We start from the raw sequence: 19566 nt of genomic DNA, 5'->3' as shown, positions 1-19566 counted from the left end.
AACAAATTTGAAAAAGGAAATGAAATAATGCAGAATGCGTTCTACAATCCTAATGGAATCAAACTAGAAACTAATAACAGAAAGATAACAGAAAACGCTCCAAACATGTGAAAACTAAACAATACACTTCTAAGTAATATAGGAGTAAAAAAGGAAGCCTCGAGGGAAATTTCAAGAAATACATGGAGCTGAATGAATGCTACAGCAGTGTTCACAGGAAAATTTATAGCACTAAGTTAATATATTGGAAAAGAGGAAAAGTCTCAAATCAATAATCTAAGTTTACACTTCAAAAACCTAGAAAAAAAAGAGGGAGGAAAGCAAACAGGAGGAAGAAATAAAAGATGAGCAGAAACCAGTGAAATTAAAAACAAAAGAGAAAATCAGTAAAACTACAAAGAACTGGGTCTTTCAAAAGACCAATAAAGTCAGCAGAACTATTGCAAGAGAGAGGAAGACATAAATAACTAACACCAGAAATGAAATGAGTTATCACTACAGACCCTGAAGATGTCAAAAAGATAATAAGGGAGTACCATATACAACTCTACGTATGTAAACTCGACAACTTAGATGAAATGGACCTGTCCTCCATGCACATAACTCATTCAATTTGAAATAGATAATTTGAATAGCCATATAACTAGTAAGGAAATTGATTTTATAATTTAAAACCTCCCAATTCACTGGAAAATCTTACCAAACATTTAGTGAAGAATTACAAACTATATACTATATCTTCTAGAAAATAGAAGAGAAGAAAGCATTTCCCAACTGATTTTATGACATGTATTACTCTTATACCAAAATCAGATAAAGACAGTACAAAAATAGAAAACTACAGAACAATATTCCTCACAAATATAGACAGAAATAGCTACAGCAATCAAAATGGTTCGGTATTGGTGGACGGATAGACACAGAGACCAATGGAACAGAATAGGAAGCCCAGAAACAGAACCACGCTAATTTGCCCAACTGATTTTTGAGCTGCAAAAACAATTCAACGAGGCATAGATAGCCTTTTCAACAGGTGAAGCTGGAGCAATTGAACAACTACTGGCAGAAAATGAACCTTGACCGAAGTCTCACATATAAAAAAATTAACTTAAAATTGATCATGGATTTAAAAGTGTAAAACTTGTTGAGTGGGAAGGTTGAATTTGGGAGAGGATGAAAAAAGAAACATAAAGTGTTCTTAGACTCAACACCAAAAGCATGATTCATAAAAGGAAAATTTGATTGCACTTCAACGAAATTAAAAAAAGCTTTTGTTCTATGAAAGCCCATGTAAAGTGAATGAAAAGACAAGCAAAAAATGGAAAGAAGCATTTGAAAACCACAAGTCCAACAAAGGATCTAAGATAGATAAACAACACTCAAAACTCAACAATAAATAAGCAAACAATTCAGTTAGAACATGGTTGAAAGACATGAAGAGACAGCTCACCAAACAGATGGCAAATAAGCACTTGGAAAGATGTTCAATATTACTAGCCACGAGGGAAACGCAAATTAAAACCACAAAGAAATCCCACTACACACCTATCAGAATAGCTAAAATAAAAAATAGTGACACCACCAAAAGCTGGGGAGGATGCTCAGAAGCATTATTGCTCATATGTGGTTGGTAGGGATGTAAAATAGTACTGCCATTCTGGAAAAAGATTACCCGTTTCTTAAAAAAAAACTAAACATGCAATTAGTTACCATGTAACTCAAGAATTATACTCTTGGGCATTAATCCCAGAGAAATGGAAATTTACACAAAAACATGTACACGAATGCTTATAGCTGCTTTATTCATGATAGCCCCACACTGGAAACAACGCAGATGTCTTTCAACACGTGAATGGCTAAACCAACGGTGGTCCATCTGCGCCATGGAATTTAGCAATGACACTGTTTGTACACACAACAACCTGGATGAATCTCCAGAGAATTATGCTGAGTATAAAGAGCCAACCCCCAAAGGTTAGGTACTAGATGATTCCATGTATAGGGCATCCTTGAAATGATGGAGAACAGATTAGTGGTTGCCAGAGGTTCAGGAAAGTGTGGGTGTGGGAAGGAGGGGTGTGTGTCTACGCATGGGCCACACGGGGGTCCTGGTGGGGATGAAGTGCTTTGTGCTGTGTGTCAGGGTCAGTATCCTGGCTGTGATCCTGTGCTTTAGTTTGGGAAGACGCTGCCATTGGGAGAAACCGAGGGGAGCGTACAGGGGATCTCTGTGGATCCTTTCTTCTAACTGCATATGAGTCGACAATTATTCCCAAATAAGAAGTTTAATTTAAATAAGGAGGGAGGTTCCAGAACCACACGAGTTTGGGAAATACCGCATACTGGACCCCTCTTAGAGAGCCAGGTTCACGGGAAACATTTCGCTGTGTTTAACCGCTGCTTCTCCTTCCCCAGAAGGTTGCTCGGTGTTAGCCGGATGGGCGTTGTCTTCCTCAGACCCGGCTTCTCACGGTGGGTCCGGATGGGCAGTGTTAGCACCAGCCGGGAGCCGTGGAGACCTGCCCCAGGCCACTGAAGCAGAATCTTTATTTCGAAAGATATCCAGGCGTTTTGTCTGCCTGGTGGAAGCACTGACCCAGGACACATGGGGAACCTAGCAGGGGCTGCTCCGTTCCACAGGCACCATGTCCCATGTGAACCCTGAGCGGTAGTCAGGGTGAGATTAGAGCGATTGCCCCAAGGTTTACCTAATAGTAAGCGGCTGGCCTGGACCCACCGCCCACTTGGTTGGGAGGCAGGGAGACTGGCTGCACAGCCCCAAGTCCTCATTTCCACCCCTCCAGTTGCTACAGAGGATCCCGCCTGCCCCACACCCTCTGGCAGAATCTCACTGCCCTCAGAGACACTCTTCTTCTCCCGTCACGCACAGAGGGGTGGGCTGGGAGGTCCCCGCCTCTCCCGGCTACGGCTTTCTTCTCTCTGAAACCCTTCATCTCCTCTCCTCTTTAAACCGTAACCACTTCCTTGACACGTTTCCCCAAACATTTGCTGAGCGCCTATTGTGCAGTAGAATAGACAGGTAAGGCTGTAACTATGGAGCCGACATTTCTGTTGGTCCTGGCCTCCCTAGGTGTGCCCCAGATGTGTCCCAGGTATGTTCCAGGTGTGCCCCAGGTATGCCCCCGATGTGCCTAGGCGAATGCCAGGTGTGTCGTAGGTATCCCTCAGGTGTGTCCCAGGTGTGTCCTTGGCCTCTTCATTCTCCCACTCCGGTGTGGGGCCTCAGCACTGGCTGTAGCTTGCGGGGGTGTGTGTGTGTGTGTGTGTGTGTGTGTGTGTGTGTGTCCTGTTTCCTTGCCCTAATCTCACCTGAATGCTTCTCTTGGCATTTTTGCTTTGCAGGCAGACCCAAGCGAGAGGAAGGAATGGATGTGGAGCTGTCCTATCAGCAAGCCGGGGTTATCTAGGTCCGAGCCAGCAGCGTGACATGGGAGCACCGCCCTCTCAGGACAAGTCAGCTCTCAGATGGGCCGGTTCCTCAGGGCCAGTGGTCTCTGGGGGAGTCCCCAGGACGCTGTGCACTGTGGGTTTCTCTCTCTCTCTCTCTCTCTCTCTCCTATATATATTTCTGTATATATAATATATATATTCCCACTTCAGCAGATTTTCTTCTCCCTGGCTATTTTTCTTTAAGATAAAAGTAAAATCTTCCAGGGAAAGAAAGCAGGCATCCTCATACATTGAGGTTTCTCCTGGGGCCCCTCTCCCTTGAGTTTGGGCTCCTGTCTCTGCAAGGAAACAAAGGGGCTGTCTGCAGGCTGCTGAGGCCAGAGGGCTGGTGGGGCGGCTTAGAAAGGTGGAATCTCTGGGGCTTCAGCGAGGTGCTCCCCGGTGTCCTGGGCTTTGTCAAGACAGCTGCTTTCTGCGGAAGGAGCCCGGCAGGCCGGCCACCTAATCTTTCCCGGAGCGGCTTAGGAGATTGTCTTTTTCTGGCACCTGCTTGCTGCCCCACCCCAAGAGCATCCTCCATAACCCCGGGCTGGGATTTAGCCTGAGCTGGGTCAGCTGGGCTCCCCGGGGGCTCCTGGTGTGGCCCCCAGTCATCTCTGTACTGGGACACCTCCTGTCCCTGCAGCCGGGACCGGGCACAGGCCAAGGGCAGCAGGTCAGGCCTGCTCTGGACATCGACGCCGAGGCCTAGCTCATGGCTCCCGGGGCCTGAGTGGCAGGAGGCGGGCGCCAGGATGGATTTTGGGTCCTTGGAGACGGTGGTGGCCAACTCTGCCTTCATCACCGCTCGGGGCAGCTTCGATGGGAGCTGCGCGCCGCCCTCCCGGGACAAGAAGTACCGGGCCAAGCTCAAGCTGCCCCCGCTCTCCAAGTGCCAGGCCCTCGGGGACAGCCTGGACCTGGAGTTCCAGCGCGTGTGCTCGGAGCAGCCCATCGGCAAGAGGCTTTTCCAGCAGTTCCTGAAGGCCGACGAGAGGCACGTGCCGGCCCTAGAGCTCTGGAAGGACATTGAGGATTACGACACGGCCGATGATGACCTGCGGCCGCAGAAGGCCCGGGCCATCCTGGCTGAGTACCTGGACCCCCAGGCCAAGCTCTTCTGTGACTTCCTGGATGAAGGGACGGCGGCAAAGGTCCGGGAGGGGCCGGCGGCCAGCGGGGACGGGCTCTTCCAGCCCCTGCTGCAGGTCACCCTGGCCCACCTGAGCCAGGCCCCGTTCCAGGAGTTCCTGGGCAGCCTGTACTTCCAGAGGTTCCTGCAGTGGAAGTGGCTGGAGGCGCAGCCCACAGGCGAGGACTGGTTCCTGGACTTTCGGGTGCTGGGGAAAGGGGGCTTTGGGGAGGTGTCGGCCTGCCAGATGAAGGCGACTGGCAAGATGTACGCGTGTAAGAAGCTGAACAAGAAGAGGCTGAAGAAAAGGAAGGGGTACCAGGTGGGCTGCATGGCCATGCACGGTGGAGGGCACCTCTTAGGTCTAGCAGGTGGGCGGGTGGGGTCCCTGGGCTGGGAGGGCCCTCAGGTGCTCAGGTGGCTGGCTCACCTTCCTTTTGGGACACGGAGCCCCGCCCGTCGTGCCCCGTCGGCTGGTTTCTAGTTCACCTGCGTCTCCTTGACCTGAGCTAGCCCCATCTGTGCCGTGCCAGCAGCTGTGCGCCTGGCCCGGAGGGGAGTGGCAGAAGGAGGCGGCGTGCGGCCCCTGCGGTCCTCCGGCCCATGGCACAGTTTGCCCAGCTGCTCTTAACTCGCAGCCTCACGCGCTGCACACAAGCGGGTTGCTGACGTCCCTTCTTAGTGAGCGGCCTTTGCATCTGTTGTGGGTGATGCTCCACATCCTGTTGCCCTGGTTTTCAGCAGCACCACCAAGCGCAGCAGCAGTGTTGGGGAGGCTGCGATTGTTCTCGAGTCTTTACTCGGACTTTCTGGAACCTTCCCAAGCCCTGGCTTTTGCTGTGATGGAGCATGCAAGGGGAATCGAGCCAGGGTGGGTGTTGTCTTTTACGTGAGGCCGAGCCTGTCTGTGATGCTGGGTGCAGGCTGCTCCCCGAGGGCAGTTTCCCAGGGACGGGGAGTGAGGGGAGGCCCAGGCAGGTTGCTCTGAGTGGGGTCCGCTCTCTGGAGCTGGAGTCAGACCCCATTTGGGCAGGATCAGCGAAAGCTGCTTAGGTCTTAAGAGCTCATCTCTCAGCCCCACACTCTGTCCTGCATGGTTTGTTGTCCCTTTCCCGCTGCACAGTGCCGGGGGTGGGGGAGTGGGGGAGGGCAAACTCAGCTTCTTGGGGTGCACTGCAGCCTCCACAGAGCACCCCTCCCAGGGTTCCTGGATGGTGGGACTCTGGGGGGGAAGCTGTTGTCCCTCCCTCTTGGTTGTCTGCCTGTAATTTTGATCCAGCAGTTAGAGTGCTACAGGCTCTTCTCTCCTGAGTTCAGGATGCTCCTTGAATGTCACACGAAGTAAAATCAACCCAAGGTCTTCTCATGCCGTGCGGACAGAAAGGGCCTCTCCCGACACCAAGACCTCCTCCTTCAGAAAGGAATTCTGCTTTTCTTATCCAAACACAACTTTAAAAAACATGTTCAGTGGACACCACGAGGCTTTAAAATAAAGGCAGAAAATGAACAGAGGTGCAGGATGGCTGGGGCCCTCAGCTGTCCACTGTCCAGAGGTCTGGCCAGGAGGAAAGGGGCTGAGAGTTTGGCAGGACCATTTGGTTAGATGTAAGAAAGGACGGGGCCCGGCCGGCGTGGCTCAGTGGTTGAGCGCCGACCTATGAACCAGGAGGTCATGGTTTGATTCCCGGTCAGGGCACATGCCTGGGTTGCAGGTTCAATCCGCAGTTGGAGGCGTGCAAGAGGCAGCGATCAATGATTCTCATTGTTGATGTTTCTATCTCTCTCCCTCTCTTCTTTTCTCTCTGAAATAAAAAAGTATATATATATACTAAAAATAAAAAGGAAAGAAAGAAAGAACAAGAAGGAAAGTCAACAACGAACAGGCAGCCAGGGGCCGAGCTGGAACCCTCACCTGTTACCTTTAAGACGGGTTGGCAGGAGTGCCCCTTGCTGGAGGCTCCAGGAAAGTCCTCTGTGTGTGACTAATTTGCACGTCTGAGTTTGCTTATTTGCAATTGCTTTGTGCAAACCACTTTAAAAATGTATCTAAAACTCTGTGTCTATTGTTGGAACACTTTCTGTTTTGTGGAACTTGGTCTTTTATGGCAATGTCACTTCCCCGCCTAACCCGGGGTGTTTTTTTGACATCTTGCTTTTCAGGGTGCTATGGTAGAGAAGAAGATTCTGGCGAAAGTACACAGCAGGTTTATCGTCTCTCTGGCCTATGCGTTTGAAACCAAAACTGACCTCTGCCTGGTGATGACCATCATGAATGGAGGCGACTTAAGGTAAGTGGGGTTCCTCTCTTCCGTGTGGGAGCTGGGGGCTGGGAGGGCTGGAGCGGCTCAGCTTAGGGAGGGGACTTCTGGGGCCAATGGGGCCGCTTCTCACATGCAAAGACAACGGCGACACCTGAGGAAAAGCCCCATCCAATTCCACTCCTCTCTGTGTTCCGGTTGCTGATACTCAAAATGATGTGTCCTCAGTCCCATGTGAAATGCAGGAACCTCATGAGGGTGGGGCTGTGGCTCTCCAGTCCTCCGGTTTGTGTGGATGGGGGGTGGTCAGTAGGGTGGGCAGCACGTGGAACTGTGGGCTGAGTGCTAGTTGGGTGGGTGAGTAAAGGGGTAGTGAGCACCTCATGGGAGTTGAGGGCCCTGTATGAAAAAGGATGGCAAATGAAGATGAACTTCATCAATGACCTACTCTTGGGGATGGTGGCAGAGCTGAAAACATGATGTGGCCAACTTTGGAACGATGGCTTTGCTTGTCATCGGCAGAGAGAACCGGGTGGCAGCACGGTGCCTGACTTGCCAGGAATCCGAGGGCCCGGTTCTGGGCTCCCAGGGGAAATCAGGTCACTGGCTCCCAGAGGGGAAAAGACCCACTTGATAGCCGGGCAACCCAACAGCTCTGGCTTCAGTGTGCTGGTCTGTGAAATGGGTGTAACAGTGACACTGGTGTTCGAAGGCTGTGGAGCGGAGGCTAAGGCATGGGAGGCACCAAGAAGAGGGTCACAGTTGCTTACACACGAGGGGGGACGTGGCTGCTGCGGTTATTTGCATTGTCCCATCTACTTTCATCTCCCCTGAACTCTGCCGAGTAAGTTTGCTGGCCCCATTTTCCTGATGAGGGTTCTGAGTCCTTGACTAAGTAACGCCTGTAACTTAGAAGGGGAGCAGGTGGCAGGCCGATCAGGGCCTGCCGGTTGGTGATCGGGGCCTGCGGGCTGGGGGCAGCTCCTTCATTGAGCATCTGCCCTGTGGTGGTCAGTGAGCATCATAGTGACCGGTTGCTCCAGTCATTCTGGTTGTTCCATCATGAAGGTCGCTTAGGCTTTTATATATATAGACTAGAGGCCCATTGCAGGAAGATTCCTGCAAGAATAGGGCTTCCTGTGGCCAGAGCTAAGCAGAAAAGGGAGCGAAACTCGCCGAGGGGGGCTTCCCTCCCACCACCGCCTCCCCGCTTGCTTCTCCGCAGCTTCGCTCCCTTCTGCAGCACTTGGCTTCCTCCTACGTTGTCTTCAGTCTTCGCTCCACGCCTGTGTATGCAAATTAACCGCCATCTTTGTTGGGTTAATTTGATTGGCTGGTGGGTGTAGTGGAGTGACACCCATTTGCATGTTTCTCTTTTATTAGTGTAGATACTCTAATACTGCACTATACTATACTAAAATACACTATAGTAAATCATGCTATAGTAAATTATATTTTATATACATTACATTATACACTATATTATACTGTATGTTAGAGGCCAATGCACGAAATTGATGCAAGGGTCTTGGCCCTTGCAGCCATGGTGACTGCCTTTGACCTCACAACCCCGACTTCATCCGGAAGTTCGTTTGACCATCCGGTCTAATTAGCATATTATACTTTTACTAGAGGTCCAGTGCACAAAAATTTGTGCACTCGGGGGGAAGGGGGGGTCCCTCAGCCTGGCCTGTGCCCTCTCGCAGTCTGGGACCCCTCGGGAGATAACGCCCTGCTGGCTTAGGCCTGCTCCCGGGTGGCAGAGGGCAGGCCCAATCCCTAGGTGCAGCCCCTGGTCGGGCTCAGAGCAGGGCCAATTGGGGTGTTGGGGCGCCGCCCCCTGTCATGCACAGAGCAGGGCGGATCGGGTGGTTGCGATGCCACCCCCAGTCACGCTCAGGGTAGGGCCGATTGGGGGGTTGGGGCACCGCCCCCTGTTACACTCAAGGCAGGGTCGATGGGGAGGTTGCGGCGCCACCCCCTATCACGCACAGAGCAGGGTGGATCAGGGGGTTGGGACGCCGCCACTGTCACATTCAGGGCAGGGCCGATGGGGAGGTTATGGCTCTACCCTGTCACACACAGAGCAGGGCCCGTGGGGGGGGGGGGGAGGTTGTGGCGCCGCCCTCTATCACCCACAGAGCAGGGCTGATCAGGGGGTTGGGGCGCTGCCACTCTCACATTCAGGGCAGGGCCGATGGGGAGGTTATGGCTCTACCCTGTCACACACAGAGCCACAGGGCGATCAGAGGTTGGGGAGCTCCCCCGTATCAGGCACAGAGCAGGGCTGATCAGGAGGTTGGGGCACCTTCCCCTGTCTCAAACAGAGCAGGGCGGATAGGGAGATTGTGGCCCCGCCCTCTGTCACACACAGAGCTGCAGGGCGATCAGGGGGTTTGGACGCTGCCCCCTGTCACGCTGATCCCAGTGCCAGGAGGCCACTTGGCTCCGCTGATCCTGGTGACAGGAGGCATATTACCCTTTTACTATATAGGGTAGAGGTCTGGTGCATGGGTGGGGCTGGCTGGTTTGCCCTGGATCAGGGTGGGGGTCCTCACTGGGGTGCCTGGCCAGCCTGGGTGAGGGGCTGAGGGCTGTTTGCAGCTGGTCACACACCCTTCAGGGTGGGGGTCCCCACTGGGGTGCCTGGCCAGTCTGGGTGAGGGGCTGAGGGCTGTTTTCAGGCTGGCAGGTGACAGAAGCTCCCAACCGCTCCTTTTTTTCTTTTTTAATTCTGGGCCAGCTTTAGCTCTGAGGCTCCAGCTCTTAGGCCTCTGCTGCTGAAAGTAGGTATCTGGTTTGTTTCGGTTCTAAACAATGTATAACTCCAGCTCTGACTCCAGCTCTGAGATCCCAGCTCGCTGAAAGCTGGTTTCTGGGTTTTTTTTTAGCTTCTATATTTGTTAAAATGTTCCAAACTGCAGGTTCAGAGGCCTGCAAGGCAGGCGGGGAACGTTGGTTTCCTCCGTCACTGAAGCAAGCAAGCCTCATGTTAGTTTCAAGCTGCCTGGCTGCCAGCCGCCATCTTGGCTGACAGTTAATTTGCATATCACCCTGATTAGCCAATGGGAAGGGTAGCACGTGGCTTTAAAGTCAGGAAAATACTAGTAACTTGTTCATGTATATAAGATTCCAGCTCTCTCATTCTCAGGCTGATTTGAGGGTTTCTCTATTTTTTTTTTTTAAATGTTTTTTGGTCTGTCTCTATTCTCCCAGGTTACTATCTAGTTTAAATAATTTATTTTCTTTTATTTGTTATGTTTTGCCCCTGTGTAAAGCATGACAGTGGGAAACATGAGAAAGGACAGTTACAGGGGATTGAGGTTGGGTGGGGTCCTGCTGCAGGCCCAGCCAGGAGCCTGCATGTCCGGGTTGGGTGAAATAGCTGACACACTAATATGACTCTGTATTGACTGCTTATATTTGGGTAACTCAGGCTGCTCATGCAGACTCTCTCCCCCCCCCCCCCCACTTGTTTGGTTGGTGATGGCAGAATGGCTCTGGGCCCATCTCCGGCCTCTGCAGGCCAGGGCTGGGAGGCCAGAGAGGACTGCACTTTGCTGCCTCATTTCCCCCGAAACACCTGTGGAGAAGATCTTGAGGGTGTGAGCACCAGCTGCCAGGGGTCTTGACGTTGCCACAGGCTCTTTCAGGCTAAACACTGAGCTCCCCAAATGACCAGATGCTTTACTGACATAGCATAGGATTCTGAGGCCCTCCCTGTTTTCCCAAGTTTTTACTTCCATGCCAACCATGGTCACACTCTTGTAGTTGTGCCAGAAAAGCACAGGCCTCCGCATAGTCTGCCTCCAGGTACCACATCTACAATGTGGATGAGGAGAACCCTGGCTTCCAGCAGCCCCGCGCCGTCTTCTACGCGGCCCAGATCCTCAGCGGCCTGGAGCACCTGCACCAGAGGGGCATCGTCTACCGAGACCTCAAGCCTGAGAACGTGCTGCTGGATGACGAAGGTGAGACAGCCTCCCGGCCCGGCCTCCTCTCCCGGCCTCCCCTTGCCCAGCTGGACATTGTGGTCCGATGGGCCATCTGTAGGGGCCATGGGCTGGTTTTGACAAATGCTTGTCAGAGCTTTAAGTGGCACCAATGCACTTCTTAAGTTGGTTTACTGTTCCTTTAGCTATTTTGCAACAGAATGGCATTGTCTCCAAATAGAGTTTTTGGATGGACTTTGATGAAATTTGGTGCATAATGCGGCACCCAGAGTTCCAGGGAGCTAAGCCAGGGTGTCTATAGTGTGTGGAACTGTTGGTAAATAGTTCATATTTTATGGCCAAATTCTCACTCTCACTCTTTTCTTTCTGCCTTCTCTGTCAAATTGGGATTCTTACCAGAAAATAAACATAGAGATTTAGGCTTCCTTTATATCCCTTTAGAGTTACCTCCCTTTCTGTCACCAAGTCACACAAACGCGTGGGCATTCTCAAAGGCCATTGCTGCAGAGCTTGGGGAAGAGAAGATGGAGGAGGAAACTGAACTTGGGTGGATTATGCTCCGAATTCAGGTTGCAGGCGCTTATGGGACCCCTCAGTTCCTCTGTAGTCTGACTGGGGCAGAGGCACCCGGGTGCTGGGGCCCCATGCCACTCCCCTGGAGTGTGCACGTGAGTGTGTGAGTGTGCATGTGTGAGTGTGCATGTGTGCGTGTCTGCACATGTTCACAAGTGTGAGCAGGTGTGTTTGCATGTACATTTATGTGTGCACATGTGCATGAGGATTTGTGTGTGTGTGCGTGTGCGTGTGTGCAAGGGCTGGCTCTTGGCTCCTGTGGGCTCCAGGAACACCAGATGCCTTTGTTCTGTGGAGCCACATATGACCTCAGTCCATGTTTGCTTTTCAGGGAATATCCGAATTTCTGACCTTGGACTGGCCGTGGAGCTGAAGGAAGGGCAAACCAAGACCAAGGGCTATGCAGGGACCCCAGGTAAGGGCCTGAGAGCAAGGATGGGAGCAGTGTCTCTCAAGAGGAGGGGTGAAGCCCTGGGGGTCCCCATGGCCTGGGGTAGGTGGCACGGTGAGGGCTGGGGGTTGGTAGGACAGCGACTCCCCGATCCCCAGAGCAAATAGTAAAACCGGAAGGACTGGCTAGTGGGCCTGCACAGCTGCAGCAGGAGCCGCACCCACTGCAGGGATGAGCCCTCCCCCCTGAAAAACCATAATTGGTTTTAACATGCTGTACCCTCTGTTATGAAAGCTTCCACCTTTGATGACTTTCTTGTTTGTGTCACAGAATCCTCCCAGTCCTTGAGGTTTGGGCTTTTTTGGTGTTTGTACCTGTCACGAGTGTCTGTCCTCATCTGTGGCTTTATTTAGGGAAAGATCTAATCTTGAATTTCTAGATCCTCAGCCCAAATCTATGAAGTTCCACTCCTGGCATGAGCCTGTGAGTGGAAACACTACTTACGCATTTCAGGGTGACTCAGATCATTAGGAGGAAGCCCAGAAAACTCTGGAGCCAGGATTTGAAGTAGTTTGACCTCAAGGATATAGCCTGACCTTGTTTGCGCCGAGTGCGAGGGCTCTGCCAGCCACCAGAGGGCCCCGTAGGCTTTGCTGTGGCCACTGAGCTACAGCTGTACTTTGAACAGAGGGATGAAGCTTTCCAGGTGGGTGGCTCTCCTGACCAGTGCATGCAAGCATGGCTCTGAGCATTTGGGCTCAGGTGAAGGGTGTAACCCTCAAATAGCTGCAGCAGAGGCTGAAGTTAGGGTAACTTAGAGGGCTGGGTCCTCCAGCAAAGCCACAGGGGGTTGCCTTCTGGATCCTTCTTCTTCAGCCCCTCTGCACGAACCCTAGGCCCCTGCCAAGGGCCAGAGCCCCTGAGCCTCTGCAATTGACCATGAACAGGGTGCTCACCTTGGCTAGTGCCGTGCCTGCCCAGTGGGATACTCAGAAGAGATATAAGGCATGCTCTCTGTCCCCAGTGAGTTTCCAGTTGGGAGGGGGAGATGAGTCATATGTGGAGGAATTAGTGACTAGATAGTATTTATTCATTAATTCATTCATTCATAAACAGATATTTGTTGGCTCTTTGCCCAGGCATCACATAAGACCCCAAGGATTAAAAAGGATGCATCGTTTGGCACTGAGTTGGGTGGAACAGACTAGAGTTGCCACTGATGATGATCGCATCCCTGTGGTCTGATTGGTCCGTCTCTTGGGCCCCATTTTAATCTGGAAGTTGTGATCAGTTGAACATATCTTCTTCACAAAGTCTGAGCAGTCTGGACTATAATGTAATTCCTTGAAAAGCGGAACTTATAAAGGTGTATTCAGGACCAGGAGGTTCTTTGGAATTTGAGTGCTGTAACCTCTTCGGAGAGAAACGATTCTGCAGTCACACCGGCTTGGCTGGTGTTGCCCAGCACATCTCCCTTTTAGAAAGTTACCATGAGCACGGGTATACTGAAGGGCTAGGAAGGATAAAAACTAAATGGACACAATAAGCCTTGCTGACATCAGAATCTCTGAAGTCGTGTAAGCACAGAAGCCTGTGCCCAGCTTATAACACCTGCCCCTGGGTCCCAGAAACTGGCCTGCTTATGCTTCCCACATGCTGGTCTGGCCTCTCCACAGGTGGCTGTTAGGGAGTGGAGATCCAAATCTTGTTGACCTTCAACATGTGCAGCTCAGCACATGGTCCTAATACCCAAATATGGCACAGACCTGGCATGGGAACAGGCAAGGTAATGATGGGCATCTGACCTGATCCTGGAAGTTGGACTAAGCCAGACACAGGCACCTGACAAATTCTTACTTGCTTTGCTGAACTCGGCATCTTCTATCTGAGACAGAGGCATAAAGCATGTGATTAGGAGCATTTAACAGTCAGAAACAGGACTTAGGCACACGGACTCAGCCCTGGGCTCCACAGGTGGCCTCCAGGCGCTAAGACCATCTATCTCTGTGACTTTGGAGAACTTGCCTACACTTCCTCATCCATAAAAGTGTCATAATGATCCACTATGGGTAATATTAGAAGCGAGAAGACAATGGAAAAATGGCCTAAAAATTAGAGAGAAAATGATTTCCCACCTAGAATTTTATATCTAGCCTAACTATCAGTTAACTACTAAGGGGCAGTAAAGGCAATAAAGTTTTTCAAAAACTTCAGCACCCTTCCTCAAACTATTTGACCAAAATAAGGGAGTCAACGGAAAAGTGGCATATCTTGGAAGGAGGATACAGAGAGAGAGAGAGAGACAAAAGTTTTCAGGATGACAGGGAGATTCTAGGCTGCTGGCTGCACATGAGAATCCATATTAGAGCAGGTTAGAAGGTTCCAGAAGACTTTTTGATGAGGATGAAATTGATAAAATATTTAATGTATCAGAACATGATAGGTATTGGAGAATTGTTGGGGAATTTGGGGTCAAATTAATAATAACATAGAGAAAGAACTAGCAAATGAAAGAAAAGATAAGATAATCTGGGAAAACCAATAAAAACTTGTCAGGAAGGAAATATAACGGGCTTAGTTTTGGGTTCAGTGGGGAATAGTTGAGCTGAGTGCTGACCAGCCAGATGATGTATCAGGAGAGGGAAGAAGGAGAAGTGTGTGCATGGTAGTGGAAGGAAGAGGAACAGACCCTCAACTTCCAGAACGAGAAGTCAATTGAGGAGGCCCCCATGGGAACTACAAAACCAGCAATATAAGCTTGTTATTTAGAGGTATGGATATTAATTCCAAAATAACCACCTAAAAGGATACTGAGATGGGGCTGAGGTGGAGGAGGAAGGGTCATGCTCTGCAGAACTAGCTAATTCTTGTTGTGCCTGAATAATTTTGATACAAATGAAAATTAAGTTATTGAAAGACTATTAGGTGGAGTAATCGTAGGTTTAACTACCATACCAAAGGATAATATAGTGGTTCCAAGCTCAGATGCCTGAGTTTGAATCATTCTCTGTTACCTATTATCTGTGTTATTGTGAGCAAGTTAGTTCCCTCATAATAAGGGAGAGTAGTGGCACTTACCTCAGTGTTAGGAGGATTAAATGAGATCGCTTTGTATTTTCACCCGCCACACAGTACGCATGGAATGGGGGTCAGCTAGAATAAGTGCTACTAAAGGGTGCTGATATATGGACCCACATCAGTTAAGGACAAGGCCTCCTTGAGTCCTGAGAGCCTGGCCATGGTGAGCACCCCTCAGCTTCAGCCTCAAGTGTGGCTCCTGGGACAATACCTCTCCTTCTTTGAAATGTCTTGGCTTAAATCTGTCCTTTTGTGGCCTTTCAGGAAGCATCTTGGTGCCTGTCTCCGCAACCCCCATGACCACACACAGAGATAGCCCCCGAGGTCACACACTCGTGCCTGAGAGGCAAAAACCACGGCTCTGTCCGTCCTGGTAGGTCTAAGGGGAGATGAGGCTTCATGTGCACAGAGCAGTGGTTTCAACCAGAGGCAATTTGCTCCTAGGAGACACTCGGCAATGTCTGGAGACATTTTTGGTTGTCACAACTGGGGAGGGCATGCTACATAGTGGATAGGGTCCAGGGATGCTCATCAACACCCCACAGTGCACAGGGCAGCCCCACCTCAGAGGATTTCCTCCCCAGATGTCAGCAGGTGTACATGGGAGCATCGGCTCTGCGCTCACCACTGCCTCTGTGCAGCTGCGTCTCTGAGTCCACTCTGTGCTCTTGCCTGGCAGGTTTCATGGCCCCAGAACTCTTGCGGGGTGAGGAGTATGACTTTTCTGTGGATTACTTTGCCCTGGGGGTCACGCTGTATGAGATGATTGCTGCCAGAGGACCCTTCCGAGCCCGGGGAGAGAAGGTAGGAGGTGGCCTAGCCATGCCCCTGCAGCTGTCCTGGGGTTGACTTCCCTTGTAGGGTGGGTGTCATAGGAGTGGGTGTCACTGCAGCTGACCTGGTGGGAGAGCTGCTTAAATCTTGAGCATGAGGCTTCTCATGGAAGGTCCCTCATGGGCAGAAGAGAGGAGACACAGTGACTCCGTCTCATGTGGCTCATGACACTGGGGAGCATTTCAGGACAAGAGGTGCCTGAGCTTTCCCAAGCCCACCCCTGTGAGCAGCACTCAGCACCCCTCCCCTTGAGCCAGCCTGGTTCCTTTGACGGCCTTTTTCCTCTTCGCTGCAGATGTATACTAAGAGCCCCCTCCCACGATGCTAAGAAACCACAGGACCTGCTTCAGGTGCAGCACAGCAGCTTTTTTTAATGTCTTGGAGGAAAGTGGATATCCCATGCTGTGCCCTGATCCCTGGCCTCCCACACTCCTCAATCCTTTCCTGTGTGGTTTGCCCCAGGCATCTCCATAAACTGGGAATGTGGAGGCTGGGTGAGAAAGGAGGCATCTCCAGGGGCCTGGTGTGAATGGCAGTCTTTAGACATGGCACTGCACCCACCCACCTCAGTCTGTATGGAGGTCACGCCCATCCTTTTCTTCTGCCTGGACCTCCTAGAGTATCCGTCCCAGGCCCCAATCCTGTCCCCCATCTTCTAAGAGCAGAGAGTGCTCCCTTGACTAACACACCAGTCACTCTGTGTCTCTGCAACTCCACCTTGACCTCTAGTCACCAGTTCTCTCTCCTGACTTCCAACAGCTTGGAAGAGCAGAGTAAGACCAGTGGTGGGGCCATGATAGGAGCTCCCATCTCAGAGCTCTTGCTGACCCACACCCCAGACACTCTCCCTATTTTCTGTGTGTTAATAAGCATGATGGGCTTTTATGAGATGTCCAAAGTGAACCAACCATGGTCCTAGTACTGTGGAGCCTGTCTCCATAGTGACATGAAGGAAGGAACCTAAATACACCCACAACATGAATGGGCCTCAAACTTGTTAATTAAATGATGTCATTTCTAGGAAATTTTAGGAAAGGCATATCTATTCTATTGTGAGAGAAAATGGGTCTGTGTTTGCCTGAGGTCAGGGTGAAGGTGGGCTGCAGGGGGCACAGGGGAATTTTGGGGTGATGGTGGTGGTGGAGTATCTAGCTATTGATCAAAGCCCTTCACTCGGGTCCCTGAAGATGGAGCTTTGGGATATGTGTATTATACCCAATAAAGCAGATTCAAAACAAGGTGGAATGACACCCCCTCAGGTTTCTATCCACTTAGAAGACTTCTCTACCAGCTCTATGAAGTTGACTTGTTTATTGTCATTCTTTTTTTTTCTCCAGTGGCTAATGAGTGATTGTTTATATAAAATGTGTCCACCAGAGCTCCTTAAACTATACTGAACCCCAACTTTGACCAGTACCTTTAGGGTTCCGCTCCTTTCACTGGAGATATTGAGCCATTCTATGCTGGAAAGGAGGGTGCACTCAGGTGTTCCCATCTCCTCTGCCTCTGTGTGAAGGAGGGGCCAGCCTCTTTCTGAGAGGAGTGCTAGCCCTGCCCAGACACCAACAGGGGATGTGCAGTCTCCTGGAGCCTGAGGGGCCAGCTCTGATGATGTTGATGGGTTTGGCAGGGTTTAATGTGATGTGCGTCCCACCATGCAGGTGGAGAACAAGGAGCTCAAGCAGAGGATCCTCTCGGAGGCAGTCAAGTACACTGACAAGTTCAGCCAGGCCAGCAAGGACTTCTGTGAGGCACTGCTGGAGAAGGACCCGGAGAAGCGCCTGGGGTTTCGAGATGGGACTTGTGATGGGCTCCGAGTTAACCCCCTCTTTAAAGACATTAATTGGAGACAGCTCGAGGCAGGTACTGTTGGCATGCCTTTGGATCTGGGTCGGGGGACAAAGGGGCGGGCCTGTTCGGTGACTCTTGCTTGCCCGACCCATCCTGTAGTCATCATCTAGGCTTAGCTCAATGTCAGCAGAGCAGGGACACCTGGTTGATGCTCTTCCCATAGCTACCCTCCACCCCCCTAGGAAAACTACCACTCTCTAGTACTCTATTCATCCCCCATGCACCCAGGAATATGTGTTCATGGATTAGGCCTTTTAGAACACCTGCTGGAGTTTGGAAAAGTTTGAATGTAATATGTAGGGAATATGCTGACTGACCTTTGATCCAAGTCTGCTGTTTTGCATTTCCATACCCTGTTCTTTCATGGAACCCGTGATCCACATCAAGGCAGGATTGCTCAGTCTGTCTGTTTGGGAGCAATTCATTCCTTCAACCAGCATTTGTTATCAAGTGTCACGTGCAGGCTCCTGTGTGTGTGTGTGCGTGCATGTGTGTGTCTCTGTGTGTGCACATATGTGTGTATGTGTGTGCCTGTGTCTGCAAGAGAAAAGTGTAGGGCACAATCACATGCCCAGAATTTACAACCAGGGTATGTAAACATGTGACTAGGTGGCAGGAGCCCCAGAACAGTGAATAGTCACAAAATTCCTTTTGCAGGAAAGGGTCAGAGCAGAGGTGGGTCCTGGCTGAAGGGGGCTTGCTAGGATGGGGTGAGGGCACACAGCTCTGAGCGATTAGAACCTGGAGTAGTTGAGCCAGGGTTAGTCCTGAGGTCACTGCAATGGTCTGGCAGCCCATCCATGAGCTGAAAGGAGGGAGGGAGTGATAGGTGAGAGGGAGGCAGGGTCAGTCCTGGGCGACCGAAGTTCTGTGTCTGGTGATTGGAGAACCACCTCCTGAGCAGGGTAGAGAGAAAGCTGGCTTTGGAAGGGTGAGAAGCTCAGCTCTGAGCATGTTGGGTTCCAGGTGTCTGACCTGCATAAGGTGGTGCCCAGGGGAGGCTGGCTTGAGGGTATGAGTATGGGGTCTGCAGTGAGGAGGGTTAAGGCAGCATGAGGGGAGGCGACCATGTTGGGCAAGAACACACTGTCCTTCATGTCGGGGTTCTGTGGGGGACACCCAGGATACTCTCAGGTGTGCTGATTTCTTTGTTAGCAACTCAGACACCCCTCCAGGAAGGGCAGCAGCCAGGCCATGGCCCTGCTCCCTGAGCCATTGCACATCTGTGTTTTCTGTCTTCCGACAGGGATGCTGATCCCCCCCTTCATCCCAGACTCCAGAACTGTCTATGCCAAGAACATCCAAGACGTAGGGGCCTTTTCCACAGTCAAAGGTGTGGTCTTTGAAAAAGCAGATACAGAGTTCTTCCAGGAGTTTGCTACCGGCAACTGCTCCATTCCCTGGCAGGAGGAGATGATTGAGACGGGCATCTTTGGGGAGCTGAACGTGTGGCGTGCTGACGGGCAGATGCCCGATGACATGAAGGGGATCACCGTGGAGGAGGCTGCTCCCTCCTCCAAGTCAGGAATGTGTCTGGTTTCCTAGACGTGGGGGAAAAGGGACCTCCCTCCGCAGCTGGCAGGGCTGAATAGGCCTTTGTGACTCAGTGGATCTCTCGCGTGGTGACAGGCAGCTCCCACCTGTGTGGCCGAGCTGCTCACAGCAGGGGCAGGAGAAGGAGGCACAGAGCCACTAGACCCCCAGGCCCAGGGTCAGGAGCTCCGGCTTGTAAATAGTCCACTTCTTTTGCCCCATTTCACTCAAAAAAGACACAACCATGGCTCCTGGACAGAGTGCAGCAACAATACAGAACTGTCCAGGCTCCCGTATGGACCTGCAAGTTGGCGGCGGTGTTGAGCAGCTGGGCAGATGGCTGCTCAGACGAGAGGATGCTCAGTTTGGGTTTCCTGGCACCTTAACTGCAACTTCCAAGAGCCCCATCCTCAGTGGAGGCCTTCTCTTGGTTGGTCCAGGGGGTGGCAAACCACAGCCCTTGGGCTTCAGGGCACAGTGAGAGAGGCCTGGACTGGCCCCCTTCACACCCAG

At 51.4% G+C, this 19566-nt stretch overlaps 1 protein-coding gene across 1 annotated transcript; it reads left to right on the top strand.

Annotated features, from left to right (window-relative positions):
* Positions 1 to 4205: 4205 nt before the first annotated feature.
* On the top strand, positions 4206 to 19065 carry GRK1 (G protein-coupled receptor kinase 1; the record flags this gene model as incomplete). The annotated part of the gene is made up of 7 exons (XM_081085223.1): positions 4206 to 4904; positions 6743 to 6870; positions 10654 to 10811; positions 11698 to 11781; positions 15515 to 15639; positions 17331 to 17532; positions 18767 to 19065. 7 exons carry the CDS (start codon positions 4206 to 4208, stop codon positions 19063 to 19065), a joined length of 1695 nt encoding a protein of 564 aa, XP_080941349.1.
* Positions 19066 to 19566: the final 501 nt, after the last annotated feature.

This window comes from Myotis nattereri (genome assembly GCF_964212035.1).
Source record: "Myotis nattereri genome assembly, chromosome: 2".
Lineage (NCBI taxonomy): Eukaryota > Metazoa > Chordata > Mammalia > Chiroptera > Vespertilionidae > Myotis > Myotis nattereri.
The sequence above is the reverse complement of the archived record's forward strand: the minus strand, read 5'-3'. Positions and strand labels throughout refer to the sequence as shown.